This window comes from Microtus oregoni, unplaced genomic scaffold (genome assembly GCF_018167655.1).
Source record: "Microtus oregoni isolate MIOR12 unplaced genomic scaffold, Mior012 000002F_ref0000024, whole genome shotgun sequence".
In the NCBI taxonomy this organism is placed as follows: Eukaryota; Metazoa; Chordata; class Mammalia; order Rodentia; family Cricetidae; genus Microtus; species Microtus oregoni.
Genome location: NW_024543061.1, coordinates 40,773,016 through 40,791,041, shown reverse-complemented (window position 1 = coordinate 40,791,041; position 18,026 = coordinate 40,773,016). Strand labels below are relative to the sequence as shown.

Genomic DNA, 18,026 nt, shown 5'->3' with positions numbered 1-18,026 from the left:
GTGGCTGTTTCCTCTCCTGCCCATCAGGTATAGCTTCATGTATCTTAAGGCTTTGGAGCCCAGTTGTTGGAGCACAGGTATTTAGGTTGAGACATCGTCCTGCCAGGGGATACTTCCCAGTGTGCTGTTCTCTTCCTTGTAGCCAATAAACTGTGCTCTGCATTCCCTGACATTAATGTAGTCACTTCCGTTGCTTTCCCTTTTACATTGTTGTGGGTGAAGAGTGTCTTGTAAACAGCATTTTGTTGGGCTATGATTATTTTAATTTGTATGTGTTGTACATGAGTGGATGTACGTGTGTGTGTGTGTGTACCTGTGGAAGTCAAAGATCAACCTTGGGTGTTGTTATTCCTCAGGCACAGTCCACATGGTTTTTTGACATGGAGTCCCTTGCTGGCATGGAACTCACAGGTAGGCTAAGCTGGCTGGCCAGACAGTGCCATTGTCAACCTGTTTCCACCTCTAGAATGATTGACAGATATTCCAGATATCTGCCCGTGCACCATCTCCCTGCACGGGGATTACAAACATAGGCCACCGCTCCTATCTCTTTCTTGCCTGGGTTCTGGGGATTGAACTCACACTAGCAAGGCGAGCTCATTACCGCTTTACAGACTGCAGTTTCCTCAGCCCCGCTTTTTGTTTCGCTCATGCTGCTGCTTGCTGGGTTTCAGTATCTGAGCTCCCCCGCTGGTGTTGCTGGCTCGGGTGGCTGCACAGTAACAGCTGTGTCCTTTGTGTTCGGCTGGTGGTGTTGTCTGTAAGCTTCCTCTCTTGCCAGCTCCTCCCTTCCTGGTCCTCTGGCTAGAGAAAGCCCTTTCTTACAACTCTTTTTTCTGTGCTCAGGGGCATTTCTGGGTGCCAGTATCTCCAGCTCCAAGAGTGGGGAGTAGGAAGCAGAGGAAAACCTAGGGAGCATCCTGCCATATCAGCTCCAGGTGTCGAGGCTGCCTCCTGCCCAGCCTCACTGTCATCTTGTGGTTTACTTATGGCAGTTAGGGCTCTGGTGTGCTGGACGAGAAGACCTGGGAAAGCGTGTTCACTGTCTTTCTGGTAAAGCTTCTTCGCTTTTGCAATTGAACAGCGTTTTGCTTGGTGCAGAGTCCCAGATGGGCAGTCTTGCCTTATCTTCTCATTAAGTTGCAGACGTTGTTCTTTTGTTCCACTGTTTTTGCACCCAAATTATCTTCTCTGAAAAGAACTCTCTAACTTTGCTCGTGCTCTTTTCCACATAATTTTTCTGGTATTGAGCTACTTGATTATGTTTTGGTGTGATTTTTTTTTCATTTGTTTGTGCTTGGGCTTCATTGAGATTTTTAAAAATTAATTGATTGATTTTTTTAATATGCTGAAAACATAATGTAATTTTTACACAAATCTAATCTATAAATGAACTCTGAATATATTTCCCCATTCCGCTTTTATGCCAGGCAAGCACTGAGCCATACCATCAAGTCCTACTAATTGAGATTGTATCTGTGGGCTTACGATGTGTAAACAATCCTTCTCCAACAGCAGATGACTCAACTGAGTCTATGATAAATAACAACTTTCTTTACCCTGTAGCCTGATGTGTCCTCTACTGTTTAGAGGGTGGGTATCCACGTTCATCAGGTATAGAGAGGTGTGTTCCTCCGCCATGCTGTTTCAAATGCCCAGAGACACAGTTGAAATACGTGACCAAGTCAGGAGCTCAGAAGACACAGAGTTACTTAAGGAAGGGAGGCATGTGGAGGAATGGGCAGGTGTTAGAGCACAGGCTTGGAAGCAGGGAGTTGAGTTTGAAGACCCCATCTGTTGCTACATGTTGGAAATGGTATTAAAATCTGGATACTCCAGTGTATCAGACAGGGTAATGTTACTTGCCCAATAAGCTAATATGTGGATTATGTAAGTGAGTACAAAACTTGGATGGCTAAGTCCTGGTGAAAATGGAGGTGTGTGTGTGTGTGTGTGTGTGTGTGTGTGTGTGTTCACACACCTGTGCATACTCATGTGAATGCAGAAGAGGGCATTGGGTGCCTTGCCATAATTCCTTGAGATTTGGTCTCCTACTGAATCTTGATTTTTGGGGGGAGGAGGCTAGGCTTCCTAAACAACATGCTCCCACAATCTACTTGTCTGTGCCTGTCAGGGCTGGAGTAACAGTGCTCAAGTTAACCCAGAATTTACCAGGAACTCCAAACTCAGGTTTTCATGCTTGTGTGGCAAGTACTCTCTTACCCACTGTGGCATCTCGACAGCAGACCAGGCTGGCCTCTGATCCATGATCCTCCAGCCTCTGCTTCTTCAGAATATCCTCTGGCACACACTGTCGTGCTGACAATTTTACTTATTAAAATAATTTGAACTTCACAGCAAAATTTGGCGGGAAATACAGGGGTCTTCCTCCATATGCATGTCATCCCTCCCCTTAATGCCTTGTCTCACACCAGAGTGCATCTGTAGAGCGTAGCTGTGGGCAGGCCTGCTTTTCGTCCTGCCCGGCTCCCGCATGGTTAGCTTTACACCCGAAATAACAACACACAAATTGTATTCTTTTAAACACTGCCTGGCCCATTATATCTAGCCTCTTCTTGTCTAACTCTCATATCTTGATTAACCCATTTCTATTAATGTGTAGCACCACGAGGTGGTGGCTTACCGGGAAGATTCTAACCTGCGTCCTTCTCGGCTCGGAGAATCATTGCGTCTGCCTTCTACCCAGCATCCTGTTCTGTTTACTCCACTTACCTAATTTTCTGTCCTATCAAAGGGCCAAGGCAGTTTCTTTATTAAACAATGGAAGTAACACATAGACAGATGACCCTCCTCCATCATGCATCCTCTGAAATAACGGTTGTTGGACCATCGCCACACATAACCACCTTAAGCTCTGCTCTTGGTTTAACGTCTGCTAGTTTTGGCAGATACGTAATGACATGTGTCCACCATTGTGGTAACATAGAGAATAGTTTCATTGCTGTAAAAGTCCCCGTGTACTACTTGCTCATCTCTTTCTTCCTTCCATGAGCCCACTCATCTTTAACTGTCCCCATAGTTTCCTTTTCCAAAGTGTTATGGACTTGGGTTCACACAGAGTGTGGCCTTTTCAGATTGGTTTCTTTCAACAAATAAAGTGTGCTTAATGTTCTTCCATGTCTTTTAATGATTTAAAAACAAGCACACTTCTCTTAGTGGTCAGTACTGTCAACTTACCCGCTGAAGGCCTCCTTTTCATCTGACTTATGGCAGTCACGAGTATAGCTGCTGTAAGCGTTTGTCTGTGGCTTCGTAACTCAAATAAAGAACTGGGAGCCATTGCTGGGTCTTCTGAGAAGAGGACTCCTTGCTTCGTAGGATGCTGAGGGTTCTTTCAAAGTGGTTGTACCATTCAGCAGGCCCAGGAATGAATGGGAGTCCCCGCTGCTCCGTATCTTGGCTAGCATTTGTTTGTATCAGGGGTCAGTTTTGAGGTTATAGTCATTCTAATAAATTATGTCATTGTTTAAATTTGTGGTTTCTTAGTGACATAGGATGTTGAACATATTTCCATATGCTGCTTGCTGCCTGTATGTCTTCAGTGAGATGTCCACTGTTTGTTCTCTTTCTAGTCAGGTCATTCATGTTCATGTTGAGTTTAAAGTGTTCTTTATATATGTTGGTGCTGTTTCTATTTTTATTGTAATATGTTATTATTGTCCTGAGTGCCCGCACCAGGGATGCTTTGAGACCTGTGCATAGCTGAAAAAGAAAACCCACATATAAATATTTCTCCTTTTTTGTGAGAGAGATAGAGAAATTATTTTTCACCTGGAAAAGACAAAGAAAAGAAACATTGTTTTTCTCGGTTGCTTTGATCGAGAAAGATCTTCAGGCTGCCTTGTATAAACAGCCCGCACTCCATGTTTCCAGCCATGGATGAGGAGCGAAACTGCCACCCAGCTCAGCATTCCCTCCCTTTTATGAATCCACTAGGAATTCAGGGCTGACATGCGACCTGTTAGCAAGTCACCTTAACTTCCAGACAGCTATTCAAACTAGTTGCTAATGCTACTGAAGAGGAGCTTGCCCTGTAGTGGTAAGAGGCTTTATATTTCACTGTCTGGCTCCCACTCTTCCAGCTTCACAGTGATGGGTTTATATTACAGGGCTCATTTTCATTTTATGTCTTTTTATTTACACACCAATTCTTTTGGAAGTAATTTTAATTCTCTGTTTAATGAGAGAGGGGCTCTGTGTCTGTGCATTCCTATATAAAAGAAAGAAAATGATTGTTTTTAATGCAGATTTGAAGGAAATATAATGGATTTCAGCTACAACAATTTCTCCTCATTTAGAAGAGATGAACACCTAGTTAGATGAGCAATGTCATTCCTCCTATAATCGGAATACGTCCTGTTTCCATGACAACCTGTACTTACCAGATTGCCTGGTAAAAGAAGTATTTTGATTCTGTCTTTGATAAAGGACTTGACCACTTTCATCATTCTGACAATTTAATTCTATTCAGGTCTTTTCCCCCTACTTTTAACATGGGCTGCTTTTGAGAGTTAGGGTCTCGAGCCCATTTTAGAGGTGAATCTCCTCCAGAATGAAAGGAGAGGCCTCCCCAGGCAAATGCCGATGACCATAGGAAATGAGAATGCTGCCAACGGTCAAGTCATAGTCATTTTCTGGAATCTTCCCATTAAATTAAATCAACAGCCACAATGCCCCAACTTATTAAGATGCTGTTTGATCTGTGAAGGAATGAGTCTACTGTTCATTTCCATTTGGACTCTCTAAACGGGAAGCTCCTCTCTCTGCTACTAATTTATGTCTGTCTTTATGAATGGTCTGTGTCCTCCTACAGCTAAATTCTGTTCTTGAAAAGAAAGTGCTGTTAATGATTTTCTCTCAAAATAAAAAATAGGGAATTATTTGCATCATTAACAATGCTTTTTCAAAATTTGAGAAATAACAGCCCTACATTTTATCGACAAGATTATGTTTAATGTAACATAAAATATTTAACTTCAATATGGTAAGAAAACATGACCCTTGGGCATTTTAGGAATACAGGGAATTGAACAAAAATGTGGGAGTATTCAGTCTAGTTCTGAAGGGTCTATTGGGTTTGGGAGAACAAAGTGATTATTTGGTATCCCCAAATAATTGTCAACCATAGCAGTTCTTTATGGCCTGAAAAACTCAATATGAAGTCACCAGAGGGCCACCAGGTATCTCATTGTCTATCAGACATGATGTTTTGTAACAGACCTCCTTTGTTAATAGGTACAGGGTGATAGCCTCTGAGAGTAACTAAGAAACTTTTAAAGCAATGGTGCAACCCACAATGTAACAGTATGTGTATATTATGTAAAGAGGGAAGTAAAAACAAGTGAGACATCATCAGGCCTCTCTGTATCTATCATTCTTGTTGATATTTGCCCCAGGTCAGGAGACTTCCTAACGTAGAGGTTCCCCCAGCTGAACTCTTTGTCAGCGTCTTCATGATTAGCACTTAGTAGGGAAGTTACAGGTCTGAAAATGTTGCACAGTTATATTATTTTTTTAAATGTTGCTTTATTTTAAATCCTGCTTTATTTTTTTTAACTTATTGATTGCCCATAAATGGTGAATCCTCAAGCTTTAGTGTACTCAACTCTTCAGGAGTAAATGACTGGTCTGGACAGATGGCTCAGACGTTGAGTACTTGCCCACACAAACAAACAAGTTCTGAATCCTCAGCATCTACATAAGCATCTGAGCACGGACATCTGAGCAGAGACAGGAGGTCCCTGGATCTCTCTGGCCTCCCAACCTAGCTGAATCATTGAGACCAGCTCCAGTGAGAGACCTTATCTCGAAAAGGTGGACTGGACTGGGACTGCATATGTGAACCTATATAAACACACACTAACATACACCCATGCCACCACCACCACACCAAGGGGAGAAAGAAGACACATGATTTATCGGGATATTTAAACAGGTGCTTTGATGAAGGAAGGTATCCTTCTCCTGCAGGGTCACTATTCAGACATTTTCAAGTGCCTCGCCATAAATATTACTTTATAGTATTTTTTTTTTGAGGTCTTCAGAGGCAAGCTCTCACTTCGACTAACTGACCTACAGGCTACTTCTAGCTGATCAGCTACTTCAGTTTGCTAGGTTTTCCAGGGCAGGATACTAGGACATACCATTCAGTGCTCAAACCAGCACAGTCTTGAGCAAATAAGAAGGTCAGAAGACTTAGTAACTCTAAAGTTACTAACAGTTCATAGAATAGCTATGAACTATAGAATATTCTATGAGCAGTTCATAGAATAGCTATGCGGCCTTTGCCAACGCCTCCAACAGGGCAAAGGAGAACATGTTTATCCCATCTACCAAGACTAAAAGACTGGCCCCAGCAGCAAGAATGACAATGTCAGACCACCATGCAGTCACAGCACAGGTTCCTTCCTTCCTTGAAGTTCCTACGGCTAGGCACATGACCCTTATTTCTACAGCAACAACTAAAACAGTGTTAATTCCCAGCAGCCAGTGTAAGTGTTTCTAAATTGAATACTTTGTGTCCCTGCTTGGCAATCCTCTGCATCTCTCTGTATCTCACACAATGAATGGAATTTTCCCAGACCCTCAGAGGGTGGTTAGAGATTGTGAATGGCAAAAAGAAAAAGTCTCAGGTATGGAGGAGATGTCAGCACCACATTGTGGGGACCAAGTGTAGAGTGGGCAAACCAGACCAGTAGATCTGATTCTCCCATGAGCTAGGCAGATGCTGGGAACTGGGCTGCAGGATTGGGAAGGGGCCAGGCCTGTCCCCATGAGCTCTCTCTCTCTCATGTTAAGGCTAAGCTTAGACACACCAAGGGAATAGAGGCGAGTTTGCTTGGATTGTGTATATTTTCAAATATATTCAATATATGTTTACATATTTCCAAGAATATGTAAATAGAGGTATGTGTATGCACCTCTATTTATATACACACGAGTATATATCCACATACATTTAGAAATAAACTTCCAACTGTGTTTGGAAAGGTGGGAGGAGGTACGGAGGATTCAGATGCTGGACTGGAGAATTCAGATCTCAGCCAGGGAGAGGAGGCCATTTGGGGCCTTGAACAAAGAAGGAATAAAACAAAGCACATTGTAGGAGGTGAAAATATTATCCATGGACAGGAGGAGGAGTGGACACTGAGAACAAGACTCTCACCATCCTTTATATACCTTTTTCAGTTCCTTACCAAATCTTGGTGGTGTGCCAGCAGGTGGCAGACCTGTGCAGTGTGCTGGGACAGACACAGGAAGACGAGGGTCCCAGACTTCCCCTCAGGGTCCAGATACTCCAGTGTGGTAGATGCACTGTAGTAGATTCAGGAAGCTTGTGGCATGGGCTCTGAAAGAAAAAACCAACAGAAGGTGAAGTGAGAGACAGGGCAAGCTATGAGGAGCAGAGGGATGGTCAATAAAGGGACAGATGCACAGGTACTGTGCAGCCCTGGAGAAGTTCTGAGCTCAGGAAAGAGGACAGCTCTGTCATGGAATCGGTGTTTGGAGGCTTGGACCTAGGCTGCTGTGTCTGTTGTTCAGAAGACATGGGTTGGAGGTCGGAAGGCTGGCCAAGGGAGTGTAGTTAGTGCTCTTTCTGTTCTTTGCTGAAACTCAAGAAATGAGGAGCAGGAGTGGGTGGCATCCTCAAGAAGGAAGGAGCACCAACTCAGAAGGTGTGGAGAAGACAGGACATGGCCCACAACTGGCACATGGGTGACGATGGAGTTCAGAATGCCCTGACTTCGTTGCCCCATTTTTCTAGGCTCAGTGATCAAAAGACCACATTCTTCAAGTCCAGTACGATTTCCTTTACACCTCTTTTCATTTGCCGCTCAGAACCAGACCCTCGGGGCCATTAGAACCTCTAACAGTGGTTGAGGTCCATAACACTGGTTGAGCTTTTACTGTGTGCAGCTTATGAAGAGGACACTCATACCAAAGGGAACTCATGTTAGCATCTCTTTTTCTTGGGTGAGACATATGGGCCTAGCAAGTTTAATGTCCGTGGAGTGCAGCTAAATCCTAGTTCAAACCCAGGTACAGCCTCTGCTGTTAACGTGCACTGTAGTCTCCCCTCGCCCCATTAGAGTCCCCAACTAGTTTCATGCCCCCACCCCTCAAAGCTATGCCTTTAAAATCAAGCAACTGTGGTTTTGCTGGAGGCTCTTTGCAGGTGGATGCCCCAGGCTTGTGTCTTCTTTCACCTTGTGTCTGGAGAGTCTGGGGCCCGCCACCTAGTGGCCACAGACATCCTTTTTCTTTGGCATTCCTAGGTGGAAGCAGGCCCAGGTATTTATAGCAAGCACCACAAGCTATAAACAGGAAACTTCTTAGCCTCAGAGAAGGAGCCCAGCAATGTAAACAGCATATCGCCAATGCAGGCTGATGTGGGATTCCCCTCTGTATGCTGTGAATACCATTGGTTAATAAGGAAACTGTCTTGGGCCTGCGCAGGGAATAGAGGTAGTCAAGGGAAGCTAAACTGAATGTTGGGAGAAAGGAGGCACAGTCAGAGAGAAGCCATGTAGCCCCACCGGACACAGATGCTGGAACTTTTCCAGGTAAGCCACAGCCTCGTGGCGATACACAGATTAGTAGTTAATTAAGTTAAATTAAGATGTGTTAGCCAATAAGAAGCTAGAACTAATGGGCCAAGCAGTGACTTAAGTATAGTTTCTGTGTGATTATTTCAGTTCTTGGTGGCTGGGACAAACAAGCGGGCTCCTTACTACAGAGGGCCTGTACCCATCCAACAAACACTTAATCTGTGACTCCAGATCTAGCCGTATACTTGCATACACCCTGGTCGCTGGGACATAGGTTTCTCCTGTCTATATTGTTCACTGGTGATCTCAAGAGCCTAGGATGGTGGCATTTGCAGAGCAGATGTGCAAGCATTCTACTGGGTGGAATATTGGCGGCATCTTTGTGACTGCCCTGTGATGTGCACGTTTTCTCGTTTAATGACGGCTTGTGGGATCAATGGCTTAGAATGCCCATTGCTCACATGTGGAATCTCGGCACCCAGGACTCGGACTTTTTAGCCTCAGAGACTCCACGTTTAACTGCTGGGATCTACTCTGTGCTGAGTTTTGTGGGTAGCATTCCCATTATGTAGACGCACGATAGAACTGTCTCCCATCAAAGAAACCACCAGACATTTACACTCGCTTTCTGACATTGGAGTAGAAGGCTTACCTCCTGGTGCTGTGACAGCATGTGTAAGTGAAGGGACTGTCACTAGTTTGCCCTCAACGGTATGACTTGCACAGTCTCTCCATGCATCCTTCATTGTTCAAAGGATGGGACTGAGTTAGCATCCTTGCCTTTCCTTCCCTGCCAACTCCAACATTCTACTGTTTCTGTGCCTCCCAGGGAGTCGGATATGAGTGGAAGAGAGAGGACCACTTGTTACTAGGCAACCAGCACTCGCCTCACCCATGTTGCCATGGTGATGATGAAAGTTGGGCTGATGGGATTACCAGCTCCTGCTAATTGCACATAAGCACCCAAGGTCTCTGTCTTTTTCTTGCTTGCTCACTGGCTTCGACTCTCTTGTTCTTCTAGGAACCATAAAAAGAGCTTCTCTCTCATCTGTAGTCCTCCTGGGGCATCCCTGGTACACTAGTGGAAAGCCACTGGAAATGGAGCTTGGCTGTGCCTCTGAGCAGCTGTGTGACCTTGGGCAAGTTACCCAGCTTCTCTGGGCCTCCATTTCCTCATTTGGAAAACGAAGGGGTTGGAAATGCTGAGCCCTGCTGAAGGTTCTTCCTAGCTCTCAAATCCTTTGATGCTTAGGGAGCATGTCAGGGGAACAGACCACACTGTTACCAGGCAACCAGCAGGCACCCTGCCCAAGTTGCCTTGGTGACTGGATACTGGAGGGGAGGGGAGTCACTGCTGCAGCTAATTGCTTAATTATTTATGAGTGCCTCAAGTCCTCTCTGTTGTTTTTGTTGCTAGGGGCTGTGGGGTCACCTTCTCCTCTCTTCTGCCATCCCAAGGCATCTGCATTGTGTGTTACGCAATGAGAGAGCACCTTGGCCTGGACCTCAAGCGACCCACATCCTAGTTCTGCTTCTGTAATGTCCTAGAGCAGTGGTCTCAGGTAAGTCAGTTCACCTCCCCAGGCCTTGAGTTTCCTTTCCCATAGCCGTGCGTTTGTTTAGGGGAACCCCAAGTGCCTCATCGACCCAGAGGTTCTGACTCCTGCCATCTACTTGTGAAGCGAGGAATACAAGCAAAATGTTCCAGATTTGTTTTCAGCGAAGTATAATTTTGAAGCATGTCGAGAATCAACATGTGCTCGGTGGGAAGGGGACAGGAGTGCTCGCCGTCGCCTCTCCTTGCCTTGGTCGTGCTGCCTGAATTCCTTACTCACCTGAGGCCACTTATATTTTACTCATTATGTACCACCGACTTCCCGTATAGATTTCAGGCTTTCACAATATAAGATACAGTTAGGCCATTATAGGATAAGTAGAGACTAATGTAATTTTGAGCACCTTAGAAGCTAAGGCAAAAGAGTAATATATAATGCAGAAAAACTTTCAGACTTCTTCCAATCCTAGAAGGGGATTTATCATGTGACTTTTTATTTTATAGGAACTGCGCATAGACATTTAAAACTAGACCTTTCTGGCTGAGTGATTGTCACAGGGGATGAGGAAGAACCAAACCGCGACAGTCTGGCTAGTTCCGATCATTAGAAAGCAGCCATCCTTCCTACTGACATCTTAGAATTTCATACAGATAAATGTCACTTAGTAAGTTTGAGTCCTCAGAGTCGGGAGCTATTTATATCTCACATGCATGGATATTTGCTTATCTTGTACGATTTGGCAACATGTATCAGATTTTTAAATGCAGGCAGCTGTCCCCATCCCCCGAACTCATTCTGAAGTAAGCCTGTACAGATGAGGTTTTAATTATGAAGATGCCCATGGTGAAGTGAACTTAGAAAAGAAAATGGCTAGCAAGTACATACTGTTGGAGGCTACGTCTTTACAATAAGTCCTGGTGACACCCTGGTGGTGAGGTAGATCTGTATGTTTTGATATGGAAAAATGTTCAGAGACATAATGTTGAATAAGAAAAGAAAGTGCAGCATTGATGATAAATGCATATTCTTCTCTATAAAAAGACTGGGAGATACAGTTTATAAATTGAGATGTATGTTTGTATACACAGATGTGTATTTTTCCAGAAGCTGTGAGCAGCAGTTTCCTCTGGGAGGCAGATTGATCGCCTTGGGAAGGAAAAAGACCTCTCTCTTCTACGACTTATTTTCACTCTCTAGACCTTTATTTTTTATTTAGACGGGCAGAAGAGCCTGGCAGTGGAAACCCTGAACTCTAGAGTTCAAACCCCGGCTCTGCCATGTTCTAGTCATATGACCGTAGGTTAACCTGCCTACTCTGTCTCACATATATAAGATGGGTGGACGGTACCCTCCGCATCACATTATTGATGGGGTACACAAGCTAATAGGATAGAGCTCTCAGAAAGGCTCTATCAATGCTGTGTATGTGCTCTTGTGGAAAGGTTAAAGCGAGATCAGGCAACAGATGCATCTGGTCGGGTGGATCCTAGGACCTCAGTGATGGAAGACTCGATCAGATAGTCAAATTTTCAGAATCTTGCACTACCTGGAAGTTGCATTTCAAGAAGGGATGGCAAAGCACACATCATATTCTGTTGTCATTTGATCTTACCTTGGCGAGTTCATGCGGAAGACTGAGGTCCTGGGTTCAGAACAACATGAACCTATAAAGCCCCCGTCCCATCATGTTCTCCCTCAAGCAGAACGCAAAATGAATGCTGTCAAGTAGAAAATGGACTGGGTGACCAACGCCGTGTCCTCAGCTATCGGAGGCCAGAAAGGTACTATCTTCAAATGTGTGCTAAAGAATTGTCCAGGGCTCCTAGCATGCTTCCAGGCCTTTGCCTTTCTTGTGGAGAGAGTAACAGAGGCCTAGGAGGAGCCTTGTTAGAGGGTTCCTCTTATTGTGAACTCAGGAGTCTGATGGCTACAGTGACTTCCTGGATTTTCACATGTGTAGGCTGTTATGTACAGAACGGCAGCTTCCTCCCCCTTCCTCTGCCATGCTTGGAGGCAGACCTGAAGAACTTTGACCGACTCTAAGGAGAGGGAAGGAAGATAGCCCTGGCCCCTTAAACACACAGATAGGCAACTTTATTCTCACCACTACGTATGCAAAGCTTCAATACTCCACCGTCTCAGAGTTGCCAGATTCCATCTTTGTCAAATACCTTGTTTCTGCACTCTCAGACGCTGGAGCCTCTTTATCTGTTCGGCCATTGGTCCTCTCTCCATCTATCTGCCATTTCCAACTGTGCTTCCATCTGCCCTTCCATCCCTCTGTGCCTCCTCTAGCCATCTGCCAGCCTTCCCATCCATCCAGTCTTCAGATTGTTGGTATGTCAAGCCCACTCTCCTTCCTCGCTCGCAATGTTGGACTCTGAGACTCCATCCGCACTGATCCATTGACCAGACCTTCCATCTGCCCTTGGTCCCAGCTGTGCGGTCAGCCGGGTGACTGTTCTTCTCCCTCGGGTCCCCTGCTCGGCCCGGGCGGGGTGGCCTTTGTTGGGCTGGGGCAGGGCCGAGGCCGGCCGGGGCGGGGCGGGGCGCGGGGCGGGGCTGGCGCTGGGAGACTATCAAGCTCTCGGGTCCTCGCGCGGCCTGGCCGGCGGAGAACATGGCGCTGCCCCCGGCCGCCGCGCCCCCCGGGGCTGGCGAGCCTCTCGGCCTGCCGCTGTCGCCTCTGCGGCCCGAGGCGGGCGGCGTCCCGCTGCACTCGCCCTGGACCTTCTGGCTGGACAGGTGAGGGCCGCGCCCCGCCGCTTTGTCTCGACCGCGTCCTCGCCCCACGCGCGCTGCTGCCGGGGGGTTCTCGCGCGGGCGCAGCCAGAGTTTCGCACGTCCCCGGATAGTATCCAGCCCGCCTGGCCCAGAGTCGCGGCTGGCCGGGAGAGGCTGACCCGCGTGTCCCCCGAGGCGCTGGGCTTGCTGCGACCTTCGCGGCGACTGCAGTCAAAAGTCATGCGGCCAGGCTGGGACCTCGCTGCGGGCACCTGCGCCTCTGGCCCAGGCGGGGGGGTCTGGAATAGGCAGGGGCTTCAGTGATACAGGACAGCTTTGTGGGGGACAGCTCAGGTGCCCTCGCCTCCGAGAGGCCTCAGCGGCATCCCTGTCTAAAATAGAAACTTCTCTTACCGTCCTGAGTCTCCATCCTGCCTTGTTTTTCTTCACAGTGCTCAACGCCATCGCGTTCTTCCAGAGTAAAAATAAGTTCTTCCAACTTATTTTCACTTTGTTTCCAGCCCTCCATTGCTTGCCCTGAGCGAGATGCACAGAGCAGGGGCAGACTTTTAATGTTTGCAGAGTCCCGCACCTAGTACTGTGCCTGAGTGGTAGTAGGACACCTAGTCTTGATGCGTGGATAGATGCGTGGATAGATGCGTGGATATCCTGTCAGCTTAACACCTGTCATCTGTGTGAGTAATGATAGCTCAAGTTGTTTCCAAAAGTGTGTGGGAAGTTTTGGTAAAAACTGTGTCTACCATAGTTTCTGAGTTAGGAGGAAATGTATGTGACAGTTTCCGGAGAGACTTCGTCTTACAGTCTACACTGATATTTTTTTTAATTAATTAATGTTTTTTCAGCTTAGCACCAAATGCCAGCCAGTTTCTTTTTAAATGATACTGCTGTTTTAAGTGAAGACATTTCTTTTCCTAATGGATTAGCACCTACCTCAAAGAATTGACACCTAGAGCCAGTTTGTTTTCCTGGGACCCAGAGAAGTTGGGGGTGGGGGTGAGTCTCGTTTGCAAAACATTTTCACTTTCATTCGGAGATTCCAGCATTTTACTGTCATAACAAGAGTGATTTGGGGGTTTAGCAGTCAGTAGCAAAGTGAAGTCATGTCTTTGTTTGCAAATGAGTCCTTTTACAGTGCAGTTGTTACCTGGGCCTCTGGTCCAAACTTCAGACTGACCAGGAGAAAGATGACCAGGATGGAGAGAACTCCACCTTCGGTAGATTTAGTCTACTTAGAGTGACACATTTTAGGACTAGTCTAAGGTATCAATGCTGTATTCCCAAATGTGCTATACGAAAGCATCTAATGTCTTTTAACACAATATGTAGGCTGGTGGTGTATCTTGGTGGTGGGGCACGTGGTGCATCACGAACCAGGCCCCGGGTTCCATTCCTAGCCCTGGGGCAGAGAGAGAATAGCCCTAAGAATAAGCTCTAATAAAAGCACAAATTATGTCTTATATTGATTTGTACTCCCCCACCCTCTAAAAAGTCAATAAATGAAATGTGTTCTTTCTGTAGTGCCTGAACCTTTAATAGAGACGCAGCATTCATTTAGAAATTATAACTAGTTTCAACATTATGCCTGATCCATCATCTCATAATTTTTATTGAACTTTATTTTACTTCTCTGAGACTCTATGTATTTATAGATGCTCCACCCGCCTGCAGGCACACTCAGGGCTGTGAAAATCTCAAGTTCTAGAAGCTGGGATTTTCCCTCAGGGAAGTGACATTGCAGAGAGTGGGGTGAGAGCCCCACAGGAAACCCAGCCTTCCCCCAGTCTGGAGACACACAGCATCCAAAGGCCCTGCCACCTGGAGCTTTCTTCTTAGCAATTCCCACCATCACCTTGCCCAGGCTCACCTAGCTGCACTCCACTGTTAAGGGAGTACGACTGTGGCAGTTGTCACACAGGGCTATTGTGAGCCATGGTGCCTGGCGTGGAGTAACAGCTTAGTGTCAACTGATGGGGCAGAGGAGCTAGCTGGGCTGGTAAGATGCACGGGAGGTCCTGCATTCCCCTGCCGCTCCCCAGGCATAGTGGTGTAGCACTCACAAGTACTCACGCAGTGCTTGTAGTCTCACAAGTACTCGTGCAGCACTGGGGAGGCAGAGACCAGTGGATCACTCGTGCTCACTGGCCAGCCAGACTATCCTCACTTGGTTTATGCTCCAGCCTAGTGAGAGACCCTATCTGGGAAAGACCAAGGCAGACAGCATTACTGAGGAAGGACACCTGGCGTTGACCCCAGGCCTCTATATGCATACACATGCATCACGGTCTACAGAACAGCTGATATGAATTCAGTATTAGGAAGCCAACATCCTACGTTCATTTCCTCACTAGGCAAATTGGAGGAGCCTTTAGAAGTTATATGCATGAAGTCCTTACTTGTTTGAAAACCAGTGGGCTATGTGACGAAAGATGTCAGTATGTGGGTCAGGACACCCGATGAAGAGACTTCTTCCCTTCAGTAGGTGTTTAGATCCTCTGTCCCCTCTGTTCTTGCCTTTACTCCCACTAGTGTCTCTGTGTGTTTCCTGGTCATTGTATGGCGACCTCCTTCCTTGTGTTTCTCACAGGACCCAACCCTTGGGCCTGCCCTGCACAGGGAGGGCTGCCACTCAGGCTCTAGGCTGGCTTGCAGCTCCTGCTGGGGCAGATGACAGAACACCACAGGTCTCCACTTCCCATGCACCATGCACCACTTCCCATGCACCACTTCCCATGCACCATGCCGCCTTCTTGGCTGCTCGCACAGCTGTCCCCTGGGGTCTTCTGAGCTTAGATATGAGCAGTTAACAGTTAATGCCGTCTCTATCCTTCCAGCTTCTGAGCCCCCAAATCCTGGAGGCGCTGTCATTATCCTTGCCCAGCATAGAAACTGAAGAGTAACTTGGAGACTACGCTCTTTAGCTCCCACTGAGCACTCTTACTGCCTGGCTGCCCTCCCTCCTGCCTCTGCCCTGCACTCCTTGGCTGCCTCGCTCTTTCTCTGATATCCCAAGCACGGGCCTTTGCCAGTGTTGCTGCTGCTCCTGCTGCTGTCGCTGTCTGGACTACCTCACTAAGTCTGCTCTTGGTATCCTTCCAGTTTCTGCTCCTTTGTCATCTTCTGAGTGAGACCTTCCCTGACCACTGATGTGGAAGGGCACACATGCCTCCCCGTGTGTGTCCCTGATGTGTTACATTTTGTCTTTATAATCTTCACCAGTGGCTGGTCTCTCTCTAGAATGTGAGCCTATGAGAGCATAGCTCTGATCCTGTCACTCACTTGGCTTCTAGACCTGACGTAATGTTCACGGTGGCATTGAATTCTTATCACAGCAACTGTGCTTTCCTATGGTGGCTCATTGTACTCTTTCACATCTATGGGTAAACCTTAGTTCTCTTCTCAAGTCTAGACACATACAGCCAAGAACCAGGAGGTCCACAGTCTGGATGCTCTCCTGATTACTCCAAATGGGGCTGATTTCTCTCCAGCGGCTTCCTCTTCTGCTCCCCCGTGTTGCCTCACATCCCCATCCTACTATCAGCATCTCAATGTTGTCTTCTGTCTGATCCTTAAATCTTCTTTTATAAGTATGCTGTTCGATCCATAGCTATAATTTTGTAGTCTTAATGACCCTTAGCAAACTTACTAAAGTCTAAGACTTCGCCTCTCACTCACTCTTTCTGCTGGCCCTGGTTATCTGTAGCTCCTGCCTAACCCTCTGGAGTGCTGGAATTTCAGGCATGAGCCACCACACCTGGCTTTAGACATGAGCTCGATATGAAAAAAAAAATTACTTGTTTTTGTTTTCTTTTGTTTTTAAGGAAACTCTTACTTACAAGTTATGGTACCAATTTGTGTTTTGCTGTTTTAAGTTCAAAACACTCCTTTTGGCCTGGCCATTACCTTCTCCAGTTCCAAAGTACTGCCATTTATTTCCCCTGCCTCCCAGTAACAGCAAACTTCTGGTGCTTGTCTTGCTAGGGACTTCACTGCTAATGACCCTTGTCTCTTGGGCTCCAGCTGTTTGGGATGCAGGATGACTCCTGGTCTACCTAGAGGGCCCGGCTGACACAGTGCTCCTGAGTCATGGTGCTTGCAGATTCTGTTACTCTTTGGTTCCTCCACAGCATTTCTTTCTAGGCAAGCATCTTATTATGGTTAGTTTATCTTTTGTCTCTTATTCTTGATGGTGAGATGCTAATATCTTCAGGTCTGTGACCAAAGGGAGTGCCTGGTACATAGCAAGTGTTTTATATTTGTGGACTTACATTGTTGTTGTTGTTATGTTATTATTATTGCCGCCGCCGTTGTTGTTGTTGTGTGTATGAGCCTTTTACTTAATACATGTCTGTCTGTAGAGCACATGTATGTCTGGTGCCCACAGGGACCACAAGAGGTTAAAGCTGCGATGTGAGTGCTGGGACTCGAACCCAGGACCTCTGGAAGAACAGCCATTATTCTTAACTACTGAGCAGTCTCGTCAGCCCTGAGCTTCTGTTTTGATCACAAACATGGACCATTATCTACATCTACCACCCTGTCCAGCTTAGCTGGACCAAATTTGTGTGTCTAAAGGTGTGATCCTCTCACTCTTCCATCAGAATCCCCAGCCTGGGCTGTTAAAATATTAGTTTCTACCCTGCCCAGGACCACTCAGTACGACCTCTAGGTACAGAAGACGATGCACTTGTCACAAATGGTCCCTGTTTCTGAACTGGAATGTCACTTCTCTATGCATTGAGTCTCTGAACTGAACACATTGAAGGGAGTCACTGATAAATGAGAATGAAGCCATGGCCATGGTGTGGCCTTGCCCCTAGTGGGCCACCTCACATGCCACCTTCATCGGGAGCATGAGTGAGAGTTCAGAAGTATGGCATTCTAAAAAACCTGCCTTAGAGTGTGTGACGTGTCCCGATGACTTCTCATGGTGTGGACCATCACCATGAATTTGACACATGGAGGTGGGGCCAGGCTTGAAAAGGAGACCCCCCACATAATCTCTCTTCATTGAGTGGCTTGTATGGATGAGGTCAGGAGAGGACACAGGAAGAGAGTGACGCACCCTGAGATATTCCTCCTTTCCCCTTCTTGCTCTTATATCTCCACAGACTCTGAGTGGCTGTGGGTTTTATTTTTGTGGAAGGTTTTGGTATTG

General features: G+C 46.5%; 1 protein-coding gene and 1 long non-coding RNA gene across 5 annotated transcripts in view; one reads left to right on the top strand and one right to left on the bottom strand.

Annotated features, from left to right (window-relative positions):
* Positions 1 to 2,574: 2,574 nt before the first annotated feature.
* Positions 2,575 to 12,592, bottom strand: LOC121432318. The gene is made up of 3 exons (XR_005972189.1): positions 11,739 to 12,592; positions 7,218 to 7,369; positions 2,575 to 3,723 (listed from the first exon to the last, which is right to left on the bottom strand). It is a non-coding gene; the product is annotated as an uncharacterized LOC121432318 (long non-coding RNA).
* A 106-nt stretch (positions 12,593 to 12,698) lies between these two features.
* The window catches only part of Eif4e3 (eukaryotic translation initiation factor 4E family member 3), a 417,079-nt gene continuing 411,751 nt past the window's right edge, over positions 12,699 to 18,026 (top strand). For all 4 annotated transcript variants that reach the window (XR_005972187.1, XR_005972188.1, XM_041630166.1 and 1 more), the window contains exon 1: positions 12,699 to 12,871. Coding sequence is in view for 2 of the 4 variants with exons in the window: in XM_041630166.1 (XP_041486100.1) it covers positions 12,747 to 12,871 (125 nt within the window). In the remaining 2 variants the exon portion in view is untranslated. The remainder of the gene's footprint in view (positions 12,872 to 18,026) is intronic.